This window comes from Delphinapterus leucas, chromosome 6 (assembly GCF_059928025.1).
Source record: "Delphinapterus leucas isolate spDelLeu-1000000601 "Yukka" chromosome 6, BTC_Dleu_Yukka2, whole genome shotgun sequence".
NCBI classification, from domain to species: Eukaryota; Metazoa; Chordata; class Mammalia; order Artiodactyla; family Monodontidae; genus Delphinapterus; species Delphinapterus leucas.
Genome location: NC_143134.1, coordinates 44,943,288 through 44,957,704, shown reverse-complemented (window position 1 = coordinate 44,957,704; position 14,417 = coordinate 44,943,288). Strand labels below are relative to the sequence as shown.

The window sequence follows — 14,417 nt, the reverse complement described above, 5'->3', positions numbered from 1 at the left end:
AGGTGATTCTGCTTCCGTTTCTGGTTTTGCTCCAGTGTTTGGGTTGTCTTCGCGGCCGCTCAAGATGAACCGATTCTTCGGGAAAGCGAAACCCAAGGCTCCGCCTCCCAGCTTGACTGACTGCATTGGCACGGTGGGCACTTAGACACGCATAACTAGGCTCAGGGACCCTGACACCCCCCAACCCCACCCACCCCCGGCTTCGGCGCCTACTCCTGGGTCCCGGACCTACTGCATCTCAGCGCTCTCCACCCCACTTTCTTTCCTGTTACCCAAGTCATTGCTGACTCCACAAACCAGGGACCCCTAACCCATCACTGTCTCGACCTTCTTGCGCCCCACCCCTTCTGATGCCCGTGCCGCGTCCACTCGCTGTTTCCTTACCTCCTCGCTCCTACCAGCCATAGGCCCACACAGCTTTCCCACCTCGTGCAGCCTGACCCCTAACTCCTCTTCCATCCCTCATCCCTCTCTCACGTCAGGACCCTCGGCTTGATATCCTAGTTCAACATATCTGTACCCCAATCCTGGGTCTCAGTAACACAAAATTCAGAACTCTGACCCTTGACATTAAGCCACCACCTTCTATCCAAGCGAATAGCATTAGATCAAAGCTCTAGCCGGGGTCCACTGGGCACTAACCCATTTCACACACCGCCTGCTTGAGCCCTCAGCCTGACAAGCCTCTGATTCTAGGGAAATCTCAACTAAGCCCAGTGATTCTCAAATTCTTTTTATGCTCAAGCACACTTGAGAGCGACCCTGGAATATTAGAATTTAGGGGGTGGAGTATAGTTTATAAAAGCTCTCCAGTGTTTCTGGCTGAGAATCTCCCCACCACCAACAGTTAGGAATCACTGTTTTCCACCTTTCACCATATGCTCTTCTTTTTTTTTTTAATTAATTAATTTTATTTATTTATTTTTGCCTGCATTGGGTCTTCGTTGCTGCACGTGGGCTTTCTCTAGTTGCAGCGAGCGGGGACTACTCTTCATTGCCATGCGCAGGCTTCTCATTTCGGTGGCTTCTCTTGTTGCAGAGCACTGGCTCTAGGTGCACGGGCTTCAGCAGTTGTGGCATGCGGGCTCAGTAGTTGTGGCGCACGGGCTCCAGAGCGCAGGCTCAGTAGTTGTGGCGCATGGGCTTAGTTGCTCCGAGGCATGTGGGATCTTCCCAGACCAGGGATTGAACCTGTGATCCCTGTATTGGCAGGCAGAATCTTAACCACTGCGCCACCAGGGAAGCCCCTCTTCTTTATTTGTCCTTTCTTCCTCTATATTCATTCCTCTCCTGCCACTTTTCATGTAAATGTATTGCAATAACTACTACTGCCTTTGATGTTTTTCCCCTCAAGGTGGACAGCAGGGCAGAATCTATTGACAAGAAGATTTCTCGGCTGGATGCTGAACTAGTGAAGTATAAGGATCAGATCAAGAAGATGAGAGAGGGTCCTGCAAAGGTAAGGTAGGCAGCACCTGAAGAAGGTACTGTGACAGCCTAACTTGAGCACCTGTGGAAGTAGGGCCTGGTGGTAAGGGCTGGTGAGAGATACGGAAGAGATGCTCACAGTCTAATAAGAAAACATACGTGAGGGTGTATCCTTCAGGGAGGAGAGTTTGCAGCCATATATGAGAGGAAGGCTGGGATTTGACCTGGTGGCGAGAAGATGCTGGTCACATGTTCAGAAGCATGTACATGGGAATTAGCATATTCTACTGAGAAGGTGCTATATTCTACCTGGAGAGCTGGGCCTGCTCAGGAATAATGAGTTGCCAGGCTAGTCAGGTTAGGTAAGTATAATAGACTGGTTAAGGAGTGGCATATTGGGAAAAAAGTACCAGTGTTCTATTAATAATATCATCACTACCTACTAGCTGTGACCTTTATAAAGTCAGTTAATTTTTTATTTTCCTCTTCTGTTAGGTAGAAACATAGAGTTGTATATTTAAGTGCATGGACTGTGAATGTAGAACTGTCTTCTTTTTTCCCATCCCTGTAACTTATTAGACATTCAAGCTAGAGCAAGTTACTTAGCATCACTGAACCTCAGTTTGCCCATCTATAAAATGGGGATGATATCTACTTTAAAGTGTGAGATTAAATGAGGTAATTCATGTGACCTACATAGCACTGTGTCTAGTACATAGACACATTCAGTAAATGTTAGGTATTATTATCATCTGTGAAGTAGTAATACCTGCTTTTCCTTCTTCATTGGAGGAGACAAATAAAATGATTTATGAAACAGTCTAGAAATGGAAGTGACAGGAGGATTTTCTCTGCCATCTTAGTTAGATGGCATGGCATGAAGAGCGAACAGAGGCAGGAATGCCCACCTAGACTTGAGGAGATGAAAGCCTAAACCATGGTGGTAGTCATGAGAATGACATGAGAGGAATCAATTTAAAAGTGAGTTCTGGGGCTTCCCTGGTGGCGCAGTGGTTGAGAGTCCGCCTGCAGATGTAGGGGCCACGGGTTCGTGCCCTGGTCCGGGAGGATCCCACATGCCGCAGAGCGGCTGGGCCTGTGAGCCATGGCCGCTGAGCCTGCGCGCCCAGAGCCTGTGCTCCGCAACGGGAGAGGCCACAGCAGTGACAGGCCCGCGTACCGCAAAAAAAAAAAAAAAAAGTGAGTTCTGAAAATCTAAGATAGCAGTGCATGAAGACACAATAGAGAGAGGAAAGGTAAGGTTGGTGTAACAGTTTTCAACCTAGAGAAGTGAGAGACTGGCGGGGCCATTATTAGTCATTTCCAAGGTAAGAGCAGGCTGAGGAGTTTGAGCATGCTGAGTTTGAGTGGATAGCAGACTGTCCAAATTGGGAATCTCCCTAAGGCACCTAGATATACAAAATCGGCCCTCTTGGGGCTGGGAGTAGAGATAATATGCACTAGGAAAATGAAATGTACTTCAGTACACTGAGATGTGGGATGCCAAGACTGAGACAAGCTGGGGCTTAAAGCCTGCTTGGGAAGTGAACAATCCAGGAGTCACTGTGTCTACTACTTTGAAGATGAGAGGAAGTAGAGGTATGTAGGGATATGGGAGATTTTTTTTTTACCATATGTATATTTTCTATTTCTTTTCATTAAAATCTGTTTTTCTCCCTAGAATATGGTCAAGCAGAAAGCCTTGCGGGTTTTAAAGCAAAAGCGGATGTAAGTTATAAGCATAACCTCCTTTCCTCTAGCAGGTTTAACCAAAAGGGAAATGGTCTTCCATTCCTTTACGTTTTCATACCACTTTATAAGTATTCTTGAGTTAATTGCAAATTTCATTTACACATACAGTTAGCTGGGTTTTTCTCCCCCTGCATGTTCAGCAACATCTGTTGGAGCACTGCCCATTTAAATAGAACTTTTTGCTTTGATGGGAGGTGTTTTGTATCTCTGCTCTTCAGTACAGTAGCTATTAGCCATGTGTGGCTATTGAGCACTTGAAATGTAGCTAATGTGACTAAGGAACTCAAGTTTTAATTTTATTTAATTTTAACAATTTAAGTAGCCATGTGTGGCTAGTGGCTTCTGTATTGGACTGCCCAGATCTATAGAGTTTGATTCTCCCATTTATTTAATTAGAGTGTGCCTTTTTAATTTTTGTTTGTCTGTAAAATTGGGAATCTTGAATATTTGTTCCCTCCCATCAGAAGATTTAACGGTCCTTAATTTGTTTTAGGTGACTGTGTCCCAGTGTTTGAGCAGAAGCCCAAGAGTATCTTTGGTACTTACCCTTGTGAGCTGTTGAGACCCTCTGCAGGGTTATAGAGGTCAGATGTAATCAGCTAATAAAGAACCAGAAAAATTGTTGATATCTCTATTCCTATTTATAAACTAACTTTTTTATAAGACATCAGACACCGTCTTACTCCTTTTAGATTAGACAGAATTGGAAAAATAAATTATAATGCCTAGAGTGGTGAGAGAGTGTGATAAAACTGTTACCTCTCTAATTGGTAGCATTGCAATTTTTAGGTAACTTTTTTTTTTAATAAAAGGATATTATTCATTGTAGAAACTTGGCAAGTACATAAACATGAGTAGAAGAAAAGGAAATCTGCCTAGATTCCTACTAGCAGAAATAACCACTGCTAATAAAAATGCTGTTTTTACAGTTTCTTTCTCTGCTTGTGCATACATGGTATGTGTGCATATAATTTTTAGAAGATAACAAATGGCATGTATATAGGTTATCCTTTTCCACTTAATGTTATATCATGAGTATTTTTGTCCTTCTAAATATTCTTTGCAAACATACTTTTTAATGGGGTAATAATGTTCCACCACCATTTGCCTGCATCGTTGACCATTTTTCTTCTGGTTGGATGGTTTTGAAATATTGTATAAGGGCTATAGGGATATAAGTCTTTGAGGCAGTATTATAAGTTGATATAAAGCTTTATTTTAAAAAAACATGGAGTGTCAGGCATTATATTAGGTTGGATAGATTGCCTATTTGTGGATACGAGATTAATAAAATAACATACCTGTCCTCAAGGAGTTCAGTCTACTGGAAAAACAGTTTCACTATGTGTATGAAGAGCCTTAAAAACAGTCTTGCCCTTTCCTCCAAGAATTCCATTTCTGGGAATTTAGCATAGGAAATAATCTAAAACATTATAAAAACATGTATTAAGACTTCTTAGCAATGTAGAAAGCAGCAGTAATAATAATAATGTTAAGTGGAAAATAGTGTTGTAACTAAAATATATACAAAGGAAAAAGACTGGAGAGACATCAAATGATGTTTGTGTTAGACTGATTAAATTGTTTTTCCCAGTTTTTCTGTATATTTAATTTTTTAACATTTGTTGTTATTGTTTTTAAGAAAATTCTCTTATTTTGTGTTAGAGATACTTTCTTCATGAGGATTTCTATCTGGCTCACATTTATCCTTCTCAATTGACTCTAAAAAGGTATGAGCAGCAGCGGGACAATCTTGCCCAACAGTCATTTAACATGGAACAAGCCAATTACACCATCCAGTCATTGAAGGACACCAAGACCACGGTACTCCCAAAACACCTTTGCCATGGTTTTATTTTATTTTTGTTTTATTTTATTTTATTTTTGTACTCTGTGCTCTTTTCCCATGGTTTTTAAAAGACAGTTTAACCAACACAGCTTCTTAAGACATGGTGTTTTCTCTTTCTTTTTTTTAGGTTGATGCTATGAAACTGGGTGTAAAGGAAATGAAGAAAGCATACAAGCAAGTGAAAATCGACCAGATTGAGGTGAGATGTGTACTGGATTCTCCAAGAATATACACTTGTTTCTGAAAGAATCAAAATGATTGTGTACGTGATGGGAAGAGCACAGGAGAGGGATTGAATCTTGGGTTCTGCCATTTACTAATAGAGTAACTTTGGGAAAGGGTTCCAAAGGTCTCACTTTCCTCATTGTTAACCTAAGGATCCTAATACCACATACAATTATAATTAGGATGAAATAAATGAGCTGGTATATCTAAACGCACAATGCCTGGCACATAATAAGCACCCAGTGAATAAGCACCCAGTTTCCTTTTACTTCTAACTCACTTAATGATTTTTAGTCAGTTGCTTCAATTGTAAAGTAGTGATGTTGCTGCTCATCTCCCAGGATTGTCCTGAGTGTAAAATGAGGACATATACATAAAGTGCTTAGCACAGTTCCTGGTGTAGAATTGGTTCTCTCTTCTAGTAATTCTCTTTATATTTTATTTCCCCCAGTTTTATTGAGATACACTTGACATATAACATTGTGTAAGTTGAAGGTATACAACATGATGATTTGATACATATATATAGTGAAGTGGTTACCACTATAAAGTTAGTTAACACCTTCATAACCTCACATAATTACTATTTTTTTGTGGTGAGAATATTTAAGGTTTACTTTCCTAGCAACTTGCAAATATTGTTAAATATAGCCACCATGATGTACTTTAGATCCCCAGAACTTGAGTCATCTTTTTTTTTAAAGGTTATATTCCATTTATAATTATTATAAAATATTGACTGTATTCCTTGTACAATATATCCTTGTAGCTTATGTATTTTATACATAGTAGTTTGTGCCTTTTGATCCCCTACCCCCATTTCTTTAGATTTTTTTTTTTTTTTTTTTGGCTGCACTGGGTCTTAGTTGCAGCACGCGGGATCTTCACTGTGGCATGCGGGCTTCTTAGTTGTTGCATACGGGCTTCTTAGTTGTGCATGTGAACTCTTAGTTGCAGCAGATGGGATCTAGTTCCCCAACCAGGGATCGAACCCTGGCCCCCTGCACTGGGAGCACAGAGTCTTACCCACTGGCCCACCATGGAAGTCCCTAGATTTTTAATAATAATGTCATTAGGTCCTTAAAATTAGCATTTCTTTTTGAGATCATGTTTTGGCTGGGGCACTGAGCCCTAAGAGTTTGGCTCCTCTTGCCTCTCTCAGTTGAACAGCGCAGATGGCAAACAGGGTTAGCAGAAGGAGTAGTGACTGGCCTGAGAAAAGCCTTCCTTTCTGCATATGTGATAGTTCTAACCCCCGGAGTAGAATGTCTCTTTCTAAGAGGGCATGGACTCAGTTTTGTTCACTGTTGTATCCCCAGTGCCCCAAACAGTGCCTGTCCATAGTTGGTGCTTAGAAAGTATCTAATGATTGATGAACAAATGAACTAGAGGCCATTCATGGAGATAAAGCAGTTCTGCCCAATTGGAGCATTATTTGTTGGTGGAATATTTACTATGTCCCCAGCATTTTACGGCTTCTGCAGACGTATTCTCTGGTAGGGTAGTTCTGGTCTTTAGTAAGTGGAGGCATTCCTCCCATTTTGCTCTTTTCCAGCACCCCTCCTTATACTTCTCAGGACCCTCTTTCTAATCCTCCACACCAGTCTCTGCTTACAAGAATTTAGGCTTAGTGATATCTTCCAGGAGATTTCACTGAGAAAAATGTTCTGAGTATGCGTGTCTTATTTGTATATTATTATTTGATAATAAAATAAAATGAAACTAAATTTTATTTTCTGCTTTTCGGGTTCCTTGTGTTTTAATTAGTGCTATTTAATGAACAAAATAGAAATTTTGATCTTTGTGGTTTTTTGTATGTTTCTTCGTCTTTCACCTATGGTTGTCTGGCTCTCTCCCCATCTAATTGTCCTTCTCCTGTCACCTCATAGATTTGCTTGCATGACAGGTGGAAAGCCCCTTTCGTTGTAACTTTTTTGATGTGTATGGGTATGTGTCTTTGGCTGGTCTAGGTATTTTGAATTCCACTTGTTTTCCTAAAATCCTTTACTTGTAAAACATTTTCACTGTTTTATAGTACTCATTCAGAAAATTTGCCTCTATGTATGTATGTTCCCCTGTTTCTGTCTTTTTTGTTTCCCAGTTTCTGCACATCAAGTGTAGTGCTTATATTTGTTTTGTATTGATTTTGTTTGTTTTTCCAGAACTGAACCTGCTGATTCTTTGTGATGATTTTTTTCTTTTCTGTGTCTATCCTAGAGTCTATTGCTAGGAATCCTATCCATAGATGATTTTGGCAGACTTGTCTTGACATGTAAAAGCATAATATAAGTTCAACTTGATTAGTTTATGTATTTTCACTCTATTTTAAGTATTGTTTCAGCCAGTGCTTCTCTGTATAGCAGACTGTTACATATGTACAATAGTTTGGCACTTGGAAATGCAGAAAAACAAAGCATTTTCTTTGTAAAAAAATGTTTTTCTCCGCTTTATTTTATACCCTTTATATGGAAAAACAAACCTAATCTGGGGGCCAGGAAGGAGTTTTTAAATGTTTTGCATTGCTCTAGAAATCCTGAAGGATAAGTGGTACTGATTTGGACCCTCTGTGTTATCAACACTAGTCCATTCCCCTCTATGTGGAATTTTCAGTATATGAAAAACATATTGTTTTGTACATCCTTAACACAGTAGAAGATATATAGTATTAAGTGCTTAGTGTTTGACACATATTATGACATATATTATTGCAATAAATTCTTATTATAACCCTATGAAGAATGACTATTAATAATCCCATCTTACAGATGAGGAAATAAAGGCTAAGAGACATTACTTTTCATTGAGTAATGGCCAAATTTTAGCTTAGATATGTCTGACTCCAGAGTCTGCTCTTCTAACCATTATACTAACTGCCCTTTATTATGCTATAGTACTGCTCAGCTTGGTTTTACATTCTTTCTGGCCTTGTAATAGTCTCCCAGTTAAGTACAAATAGATAATTCCCAGAAGATTTATGCCCTCAATCAATTTTTTTCACCAGCCTGGTCTCAGGTATCAAGCCTATCCTGATTACATTTCTGTTTCCCCATCCGGGGTGGGCCCAGAACAACTCTTTTGTACTACCCAGTTGTTTCTGCTACTGCTTCCTTTCCCTGTACAGCATAGTCAGTTTTTGGCTGACTCAAGAAGAGTAATTTGCTTGTCTCAATTGCCTCCTTTTCTCTATTAACTAGAAAAATTTTGATAGTGTAACTGTTGCTTGATTTGATGTTTCAAGGAAACTTTCTGTAATGAGAGAGCTGATTGGGCATCTATTCTTGCAGTAGAAGTTTGGATTTCCATGAAGCACCTTAAATTCAAATGCAAGATTACCAATTCTATTCTTTATTTTGAAGTTTACATTTTACCACCCAAAATAGGAAGATTATGTAGGCCATTGCTCGTTTCTGAGATTCAGGGGAGAGAATAGGGACAGGTGGTAGTTAGAGAAAAATGGTAAGAAATGAATAAAAATCCTGTCATATATTTTTGTAGGATCTACAAGACCAGCTAGAGGATATGATGGAAGATGCAAATGAAATCCAAGAAGCACTGAGTCGTAGTTACGGCACCCCAGAATTAGATGAAGATGACCTAGAAGCAGGTAAGTTATAGGAAAAGCACTGTATATGTAGTTTTAGCATCTGAGAGGAGCGACTGCCTGGGACCTTTTCTCCCAAATGTTAGAGAAAATTTCTGCAGTAGTTCCCTGAGAGTTTATGGTATAGTCTCTGGGCAAAGAGCTTGAGAGGCAGCCATATCAGATTTGCATACCCCACCAACTCTGGGATGGACAAGCTCTGAAGGAATGTCTAAGCAAAGTCCTCTGCTGACCTGGTGCTTGGTATCCAAACACTGCCATTCCCTGCCATTTTCCTTTTGATTTTTTTCTCTTTATTTTCCTGCTGGAGTCCTCTCCCTCAGAACAGCGAAGCAGATCAAGAAACAGTAGTTGGCAAATACTTAGTGTGCATCTGCTATATGCCAGGCACTGTATTAGATGCTGGGGATTCAGCCTTGAAGAAAACAAACACAATCCCTGCATTTATGAAGCTTCTCCTCTAGCAGGGGTAAGAAACTGCTTGTTTCAAGTAATTCATTAATTATAAGAGCACAAACTGTTGGGAAGGAGAAGTATGGTGTACCATAGGAACACATAGCCAGTGAATCTAACCTATTTGGGAGTCAGTGACAGGCATTGCACCTGAAGGATGAGCAGAGGGTAGCAAGACAAAATGGAAGGGGTTGTTAAGTGGCCTCACAGAGAGTTGTTTAGAAACTATTCCTGTAGTCCATTTAAGAAATTGTGGTGGCTGAGACTATGGTGGTGGTAGCAAAAACAGAGATAAGTGGACATATTGAAGAAATTTTAGGAGGTTGAATGGACAAGACCTAATGATTGATTGGGTGTGGAGAGAGAGGGAGGTGTCAGAGGTGTTTGTCAATTTCTAGCATGAGCAACTGGGTAGATGGCAGGACCACCCCACACTGGATTTTCTTTTGCATGATTCCCCTGTCCCATTACTACTTCTTCTTTCTCTCCATGTTCTGTTTTGCCTAGAAAGTTTTTTCCCCTGTTTATTTCTTTATTTTCTTATTTCTCATCTTAAGTTTCCTCTGATGAGTCTCTACCTGCTGTTGCCATTTCCCCTGGTCACTTCCAGCTCACTTTGCCATAGACTTATTTTTAAAGCCTGATCTCGTGCAATGGTCACTCACTATACAACAATCTAATACCTCCTTTCACTGCCTGCTTTCAAGTTCATCAATAAATGGGAGAGGATTTTTTACATTTGTTATCATCAGGATTTTCTAATTTGAATTGGCCAACCGATAACTATAGAGTCTTCTCATGAAGACTGGGCCTTATAAACCTGTGGGGAATGGTTTTGTTTGTTTGATTTTAATTTTTGTTTTTCATGGATTTTTACTACACCAGTTCCCTTGAAAATTTCTTACAATGGCGATCTTTTATTTTGAAAATAGAAATTAATCCCTTCTCTTTGTTTCTTAAGTTTTCATCTTATTGCAAATAATTTGGCCAACTTTCTTAACATTAGCTGCCAGTTTTCTTACTTACATTTTTTTGAAATATTGACTATTTCAATCTCAGAGTTGGATGCACTGGGCGATGAGCTTCTGGCTGATGAAGACAGTTCTTATTTGGATGAAGCAGCAGCTGCACCTGCAATTCCAGAAGGTGTTCCCACTGACACAAAGAATAAGGTGAAAGCTTTTTCTGTTTTATTTTCTATGCAAAATGGTCTGAGAATCTAAAAGGTATTCTTAAGTAAGAATAAGGTAAAATCTTTTTCTGTTTTATTTTCTATGCAAAATGGTCTGGGAATCTAAAAGGTATTCTTAAGTAAGAACAAGGAAAGACTGTCATTATTTTGGGAACCCTTGAAAGCCCAGTTTTCCCACATTGGATTGTGGATAGGCTACATAAATAGTGTCACTGAGGCCCAGGGATGGTTTTATTCAATGACAATTTGTATAGTATACATAATCACTTTTGTGAGCTTGGACTGGGTGCTATTGGGTTTTAGACATTTCCTGGGAAAGCAGCAGCAACATATGCATGAACCATGCGGGGTGGTAGCATAAAATAAAGGTCCACTCCAGACACGATGATCAATAATAGGGTGGATTTTTTTTTTGAACGAGGGATTCATAATTTAAGTATAAAACAATGTAGAAAGATTCTACTTCAACAAGGAAATAGAATCAGGACATATGGGTGTAAGCCTGAGATTGACACCACTAACTGTGAGACCTTGGCAAATCACTTAGCTGTTTTGAACTTTTCTGTTCCTTGCATCTATAAAATGCAGATAACTGTAACTATCTCACATAATTGTTGTGTAGATCAAATTAGATCTTGTATGTAAAAGGACTTTGCGAACTTAAAGCCCTGTTCAAATCTACATGCTTGTCATTATAAATAGATAAAATTTTGCTGCTTATAAAATCCTGTTTACCCCATCTGAGTTTCTGGTATCACATGTCATTTTTTCTATTGCCACTGGCCATTTACAGTCCTGGTGTTTACCTACTCCCAACGTGCACATCGAGGTGCACAGTATAGTTGACAGAATCCTAGAGTGGGAGCCAGTCTCAGCTCTGCCTTTATTCACTGTGTGACTCTGAGCAAATTAGAAGTTCGTATCTTCTTTCTGAACCTCATGTTTTTCCTACCTGTGCAATGTGGGGAACAAAAAGGTGGGAAAGTAGGTAATTTCTCAGGTCCCTTATAACTGCATTTTTTTTTAATATTTATTTATTTGGTTGCATTGGGTCTTGGTTACAACAAGTGGGCTCCTTAGTTGCGGCTCGCCAGCTCCTTAGTTGTGGCATGCGAACTCTTAGTTGCAGCATGCGTGTGGGATCTAGTTCCCAGACCAGGGATCAAACCTGAGCCCCTTGCATTGGGACTGAGGAGTCCTAACCACCGTGCCACCAGGGAAGTCCCCCTTATAAATGGTTTTGACGAATGTGTGTGTTCCCCTACCTTACCCCTCCCCCCCGCTTACTTGAGCCTGGGGTCGTCTTACCTTTCTCTACTACACAGGCCACCCTCACCATTTCAAGGCACCAGGTGCATAGGTTGCTTTTTCTCAGCATACCTAAAATCATTTTTATTAACACTACCATAGCCCATCTTTTCAAATCCTTGGTAACAGGTCCCTGAGGGATGTGTGTTATTTCCACTTTTAGAAGGTCACAGATTCCTGACTTAAATGTGCTGTTGAGGTATGGTTTCTGAATTGATAGTGGTGTCACTGCCTATAAGTTTGTGGTAAAGTGTGATATGGAAGTGACTGCCTGTCCCAGGGCACCGCTCCTTCAAGGATTGATGAGGCGGGCTCCCTGGTGGTACAGTGGTTAGGAATCCGCCTGCCAATGCAGGGGACACAGGTTTGAGCCCTGGTCCGGGAAGATCCCACATGCTGCGGAACAGCTAAGCCCGTGCGCCACAACTACTGAGCCTGCGCTCTGGAGCCCACGAGCCACAACTACTGAAGCCCGTGTGCCTAGAGCCCATGATCCATAACAAGAAAAGCCACTACAATGAGAAGCCCACGCACCACAACGAAGAGTAGCCCCCGCTCTCCGCAACTAGAGAAAAGCCTGCGTGCAGCAACAAAGACCCAATGCAGCCAAATCTAAATAAATAAAGAAATTTTTTAAAATAATTAAATAAATAAAAGGATTGATGAGGCTACAAAAGGTATTGGTTCACTTTGGGATCAGAGTGAAAGTGGGAATGTGGAGCAAGCACTCTCTCCTCTGCCTTCACTCTTGGACATTCCCAGTCCCCTTTTCCCCTTTCTAGGTTTACTCTTAGGTTTCTCTTTCTTTCTGTACTCTTCCCTTACTCTGCAAGGAGTCATCCCTTTTGATCTCTTCCACTTCTTTTCCTGGTTTATCACTTCCCCCTTTACCTTTCTAAAACAGCTTGTTCTCATCTTATCAGTGGGATTTTTTTCATTGATTAAACACTTAGAAATGAGTTTTGACTACTAAACATTTGTAATCTTTTTCTTTTTTTATCAGTTGGAAAATAGTGGCACTAAACACTTCTTCGTTTTCACAGGATGGAGTCTTGGTGGATGAATTCGGATTGCCACAGATCCCTGCTTCGTAGACTTGCATCATTCAAGTACATCATGTAAAATAAACACATATTCTGGGACTAGGAAATATTTATCTTAACAAGTTTGCCATAACAGATTTAGGTTTCTTTCCTTTCTTTGGAGGAAAAGTTAACTACATTGCTTTCATTTTTTTTCCGTTAAGAGACTTATTGCTTGAAGGAAGCTTTCTTCATACTAAATTTTTATTCCTTCTCTCTTATGAAAGACTAACTTACTTAAAGTTATCATTGGGTATGTATAACTTCGTTCCTTAATAATAATTTTGAGATAAAACCAAGGAAATGGGAATCTTCAAGTTCTATGACAGCATATCTCCACAATCTCAAATTGACCCGATAAATTGATGACAAAGACGAGATTAGTGGGACTGTCCATATTATGATTCAAAACCATTTTCTCTTGTGGTATTATAGGTTGGTTAAAGTGATGGCCTTTTTTGGTGAGTTTTGTTGTGTCTTGTGAGTAAATCATTACTGTGTCCCATATTGGAATGGAATTATCACTACTGTATCATGGGTGGCTATTTTGATTCTGTGGTTCATTCAGTATTACAGTGGACTTGTAATCAATAATGAATATTTCTTGATATTTAATGTATAGGACATTTATTTATACTCAATAAATATTTTTCAAAAGGTTATAATTTTAATAGTATTACCTCAGCCTGAAACTTCCACTACAGAAACCAAATTTAATATAATTTTAATGTCGACTCAGCCTAAAAACTCCACTACAGAAATCGAATTTAACTGGCAGCATTACCTCTAAATTTTTATTTCCTTACTAGTAAAATCATGCTTCCCTCACAAGCTTTTGTGAGGAATAATTGATTGTCTTGAGTACTTTGTTAACTGCCACGTCTCATGTGAGGGGTTATTAACAATTAAAAATCAGGGGTTGGGAGTTCTCTGGCAGTCCAGTGGTTAGCACTTGGCACTTTCACTGCCATGGTCTCGGGTTCAATCCCTGGTCGGGGAACTAAGGTCCTGCAAGCTGCGCAGCTCGGCAAAAAAAAAAAAAAAGTGGGCTTTATTCCCTTCTTGGGAAGTGCCTGGAGTGCTACAGCAAGTCCAGATTCCTGCTAGATTTCAGGGTCTTTAATGATCCATCCTCCCTCTGCCAGCCTCACTGGCTGCCTCACAGTGTCACATGCACCAGCCTTTCATGTGTCAGCAGATCAATAAACATTTATTGAACACCAGCCCTGTAGAGTCTCTATACCAACCCAGGGGATACCAAGAACAATCACAGCTCCTCTCTTCAAAACTTCACTGTCTAGTTATAGGTGAGGATGAGACATGGATGTAACCCTCTCCCATCCCCACTAACCTCACCCTTGAAGAAGACTTCCAGTGGAGCAAATATTACACTATTCATCATTACCTTCTTGAAACCTTCCTTGGCTTCCTTACAAGTTCTCACTCAGCCCTTTTAATATTTCTTCCATTATAGTTCCAATCTGGGATAACTTCTTACCCTTCATACTTTCCTTGAGATAACTCACA

At 40.1% G+C, this 14,417-nt stretch overlaps 1 protein-coding gene across 1 annotated transcript; it reads left to right on the top strand.

Moving 5' to 3' along the window:
• Positions 1 to 2: 2 nt before the first annotated feature.
• CHMP5 (charged multivesicular body protein 5) lies at positions 3 to 13,549 on the top strand. The gene is made up of 8 exons (XM_022551651.2): positions 3 to 133; positions 1,355 to 1,459; positions 3,110 to 3,156; positions 4,911 to 5,004; positions 5,157 to 5,228; positions 8,750 to 8,858; positions 10,368 to 10,480; positions 12,852 to 13,549. Exons 1-8 carry the CDS (start codon positions 65 to 67, stop codon positions 12,900 to 12,902), a joined length of 660 nt encoding a protein of 219 aa, XP_022407359.1. The 5' UTR covers positions 3 to 64; the 3' UTR covers positions 12,903 to 13,549.
• The last annotated feature ends 868 nt before the right edge of the window (positions 13,550 to 14,417 follow it).

Bases quoted from the DNA above. Each gene is read 5' to 3' on its own strand.
- CHMP5 (XM_022551651.2), top strand. From the start codon at position 65: ATGAACCGATTCTTCGGGAAAGCGAAACCCAAGGCTCCGCCTCCCAGC. The intron at 3,157-4,910 runs GTAAGTTATAAG...GACTCTAAAAAG, and splicing joins GTTTTAAAGCAAAAGCGGAT to GTATGAGCAGCAGCGGGACA. The intron at 10,481-12,851 runs GTGAAAGCTTTT...TCGTTTTCACAG, and splicing joins CCACTGACACAAAGAATAAG to GATGGAGTCTTGGTGGATGA.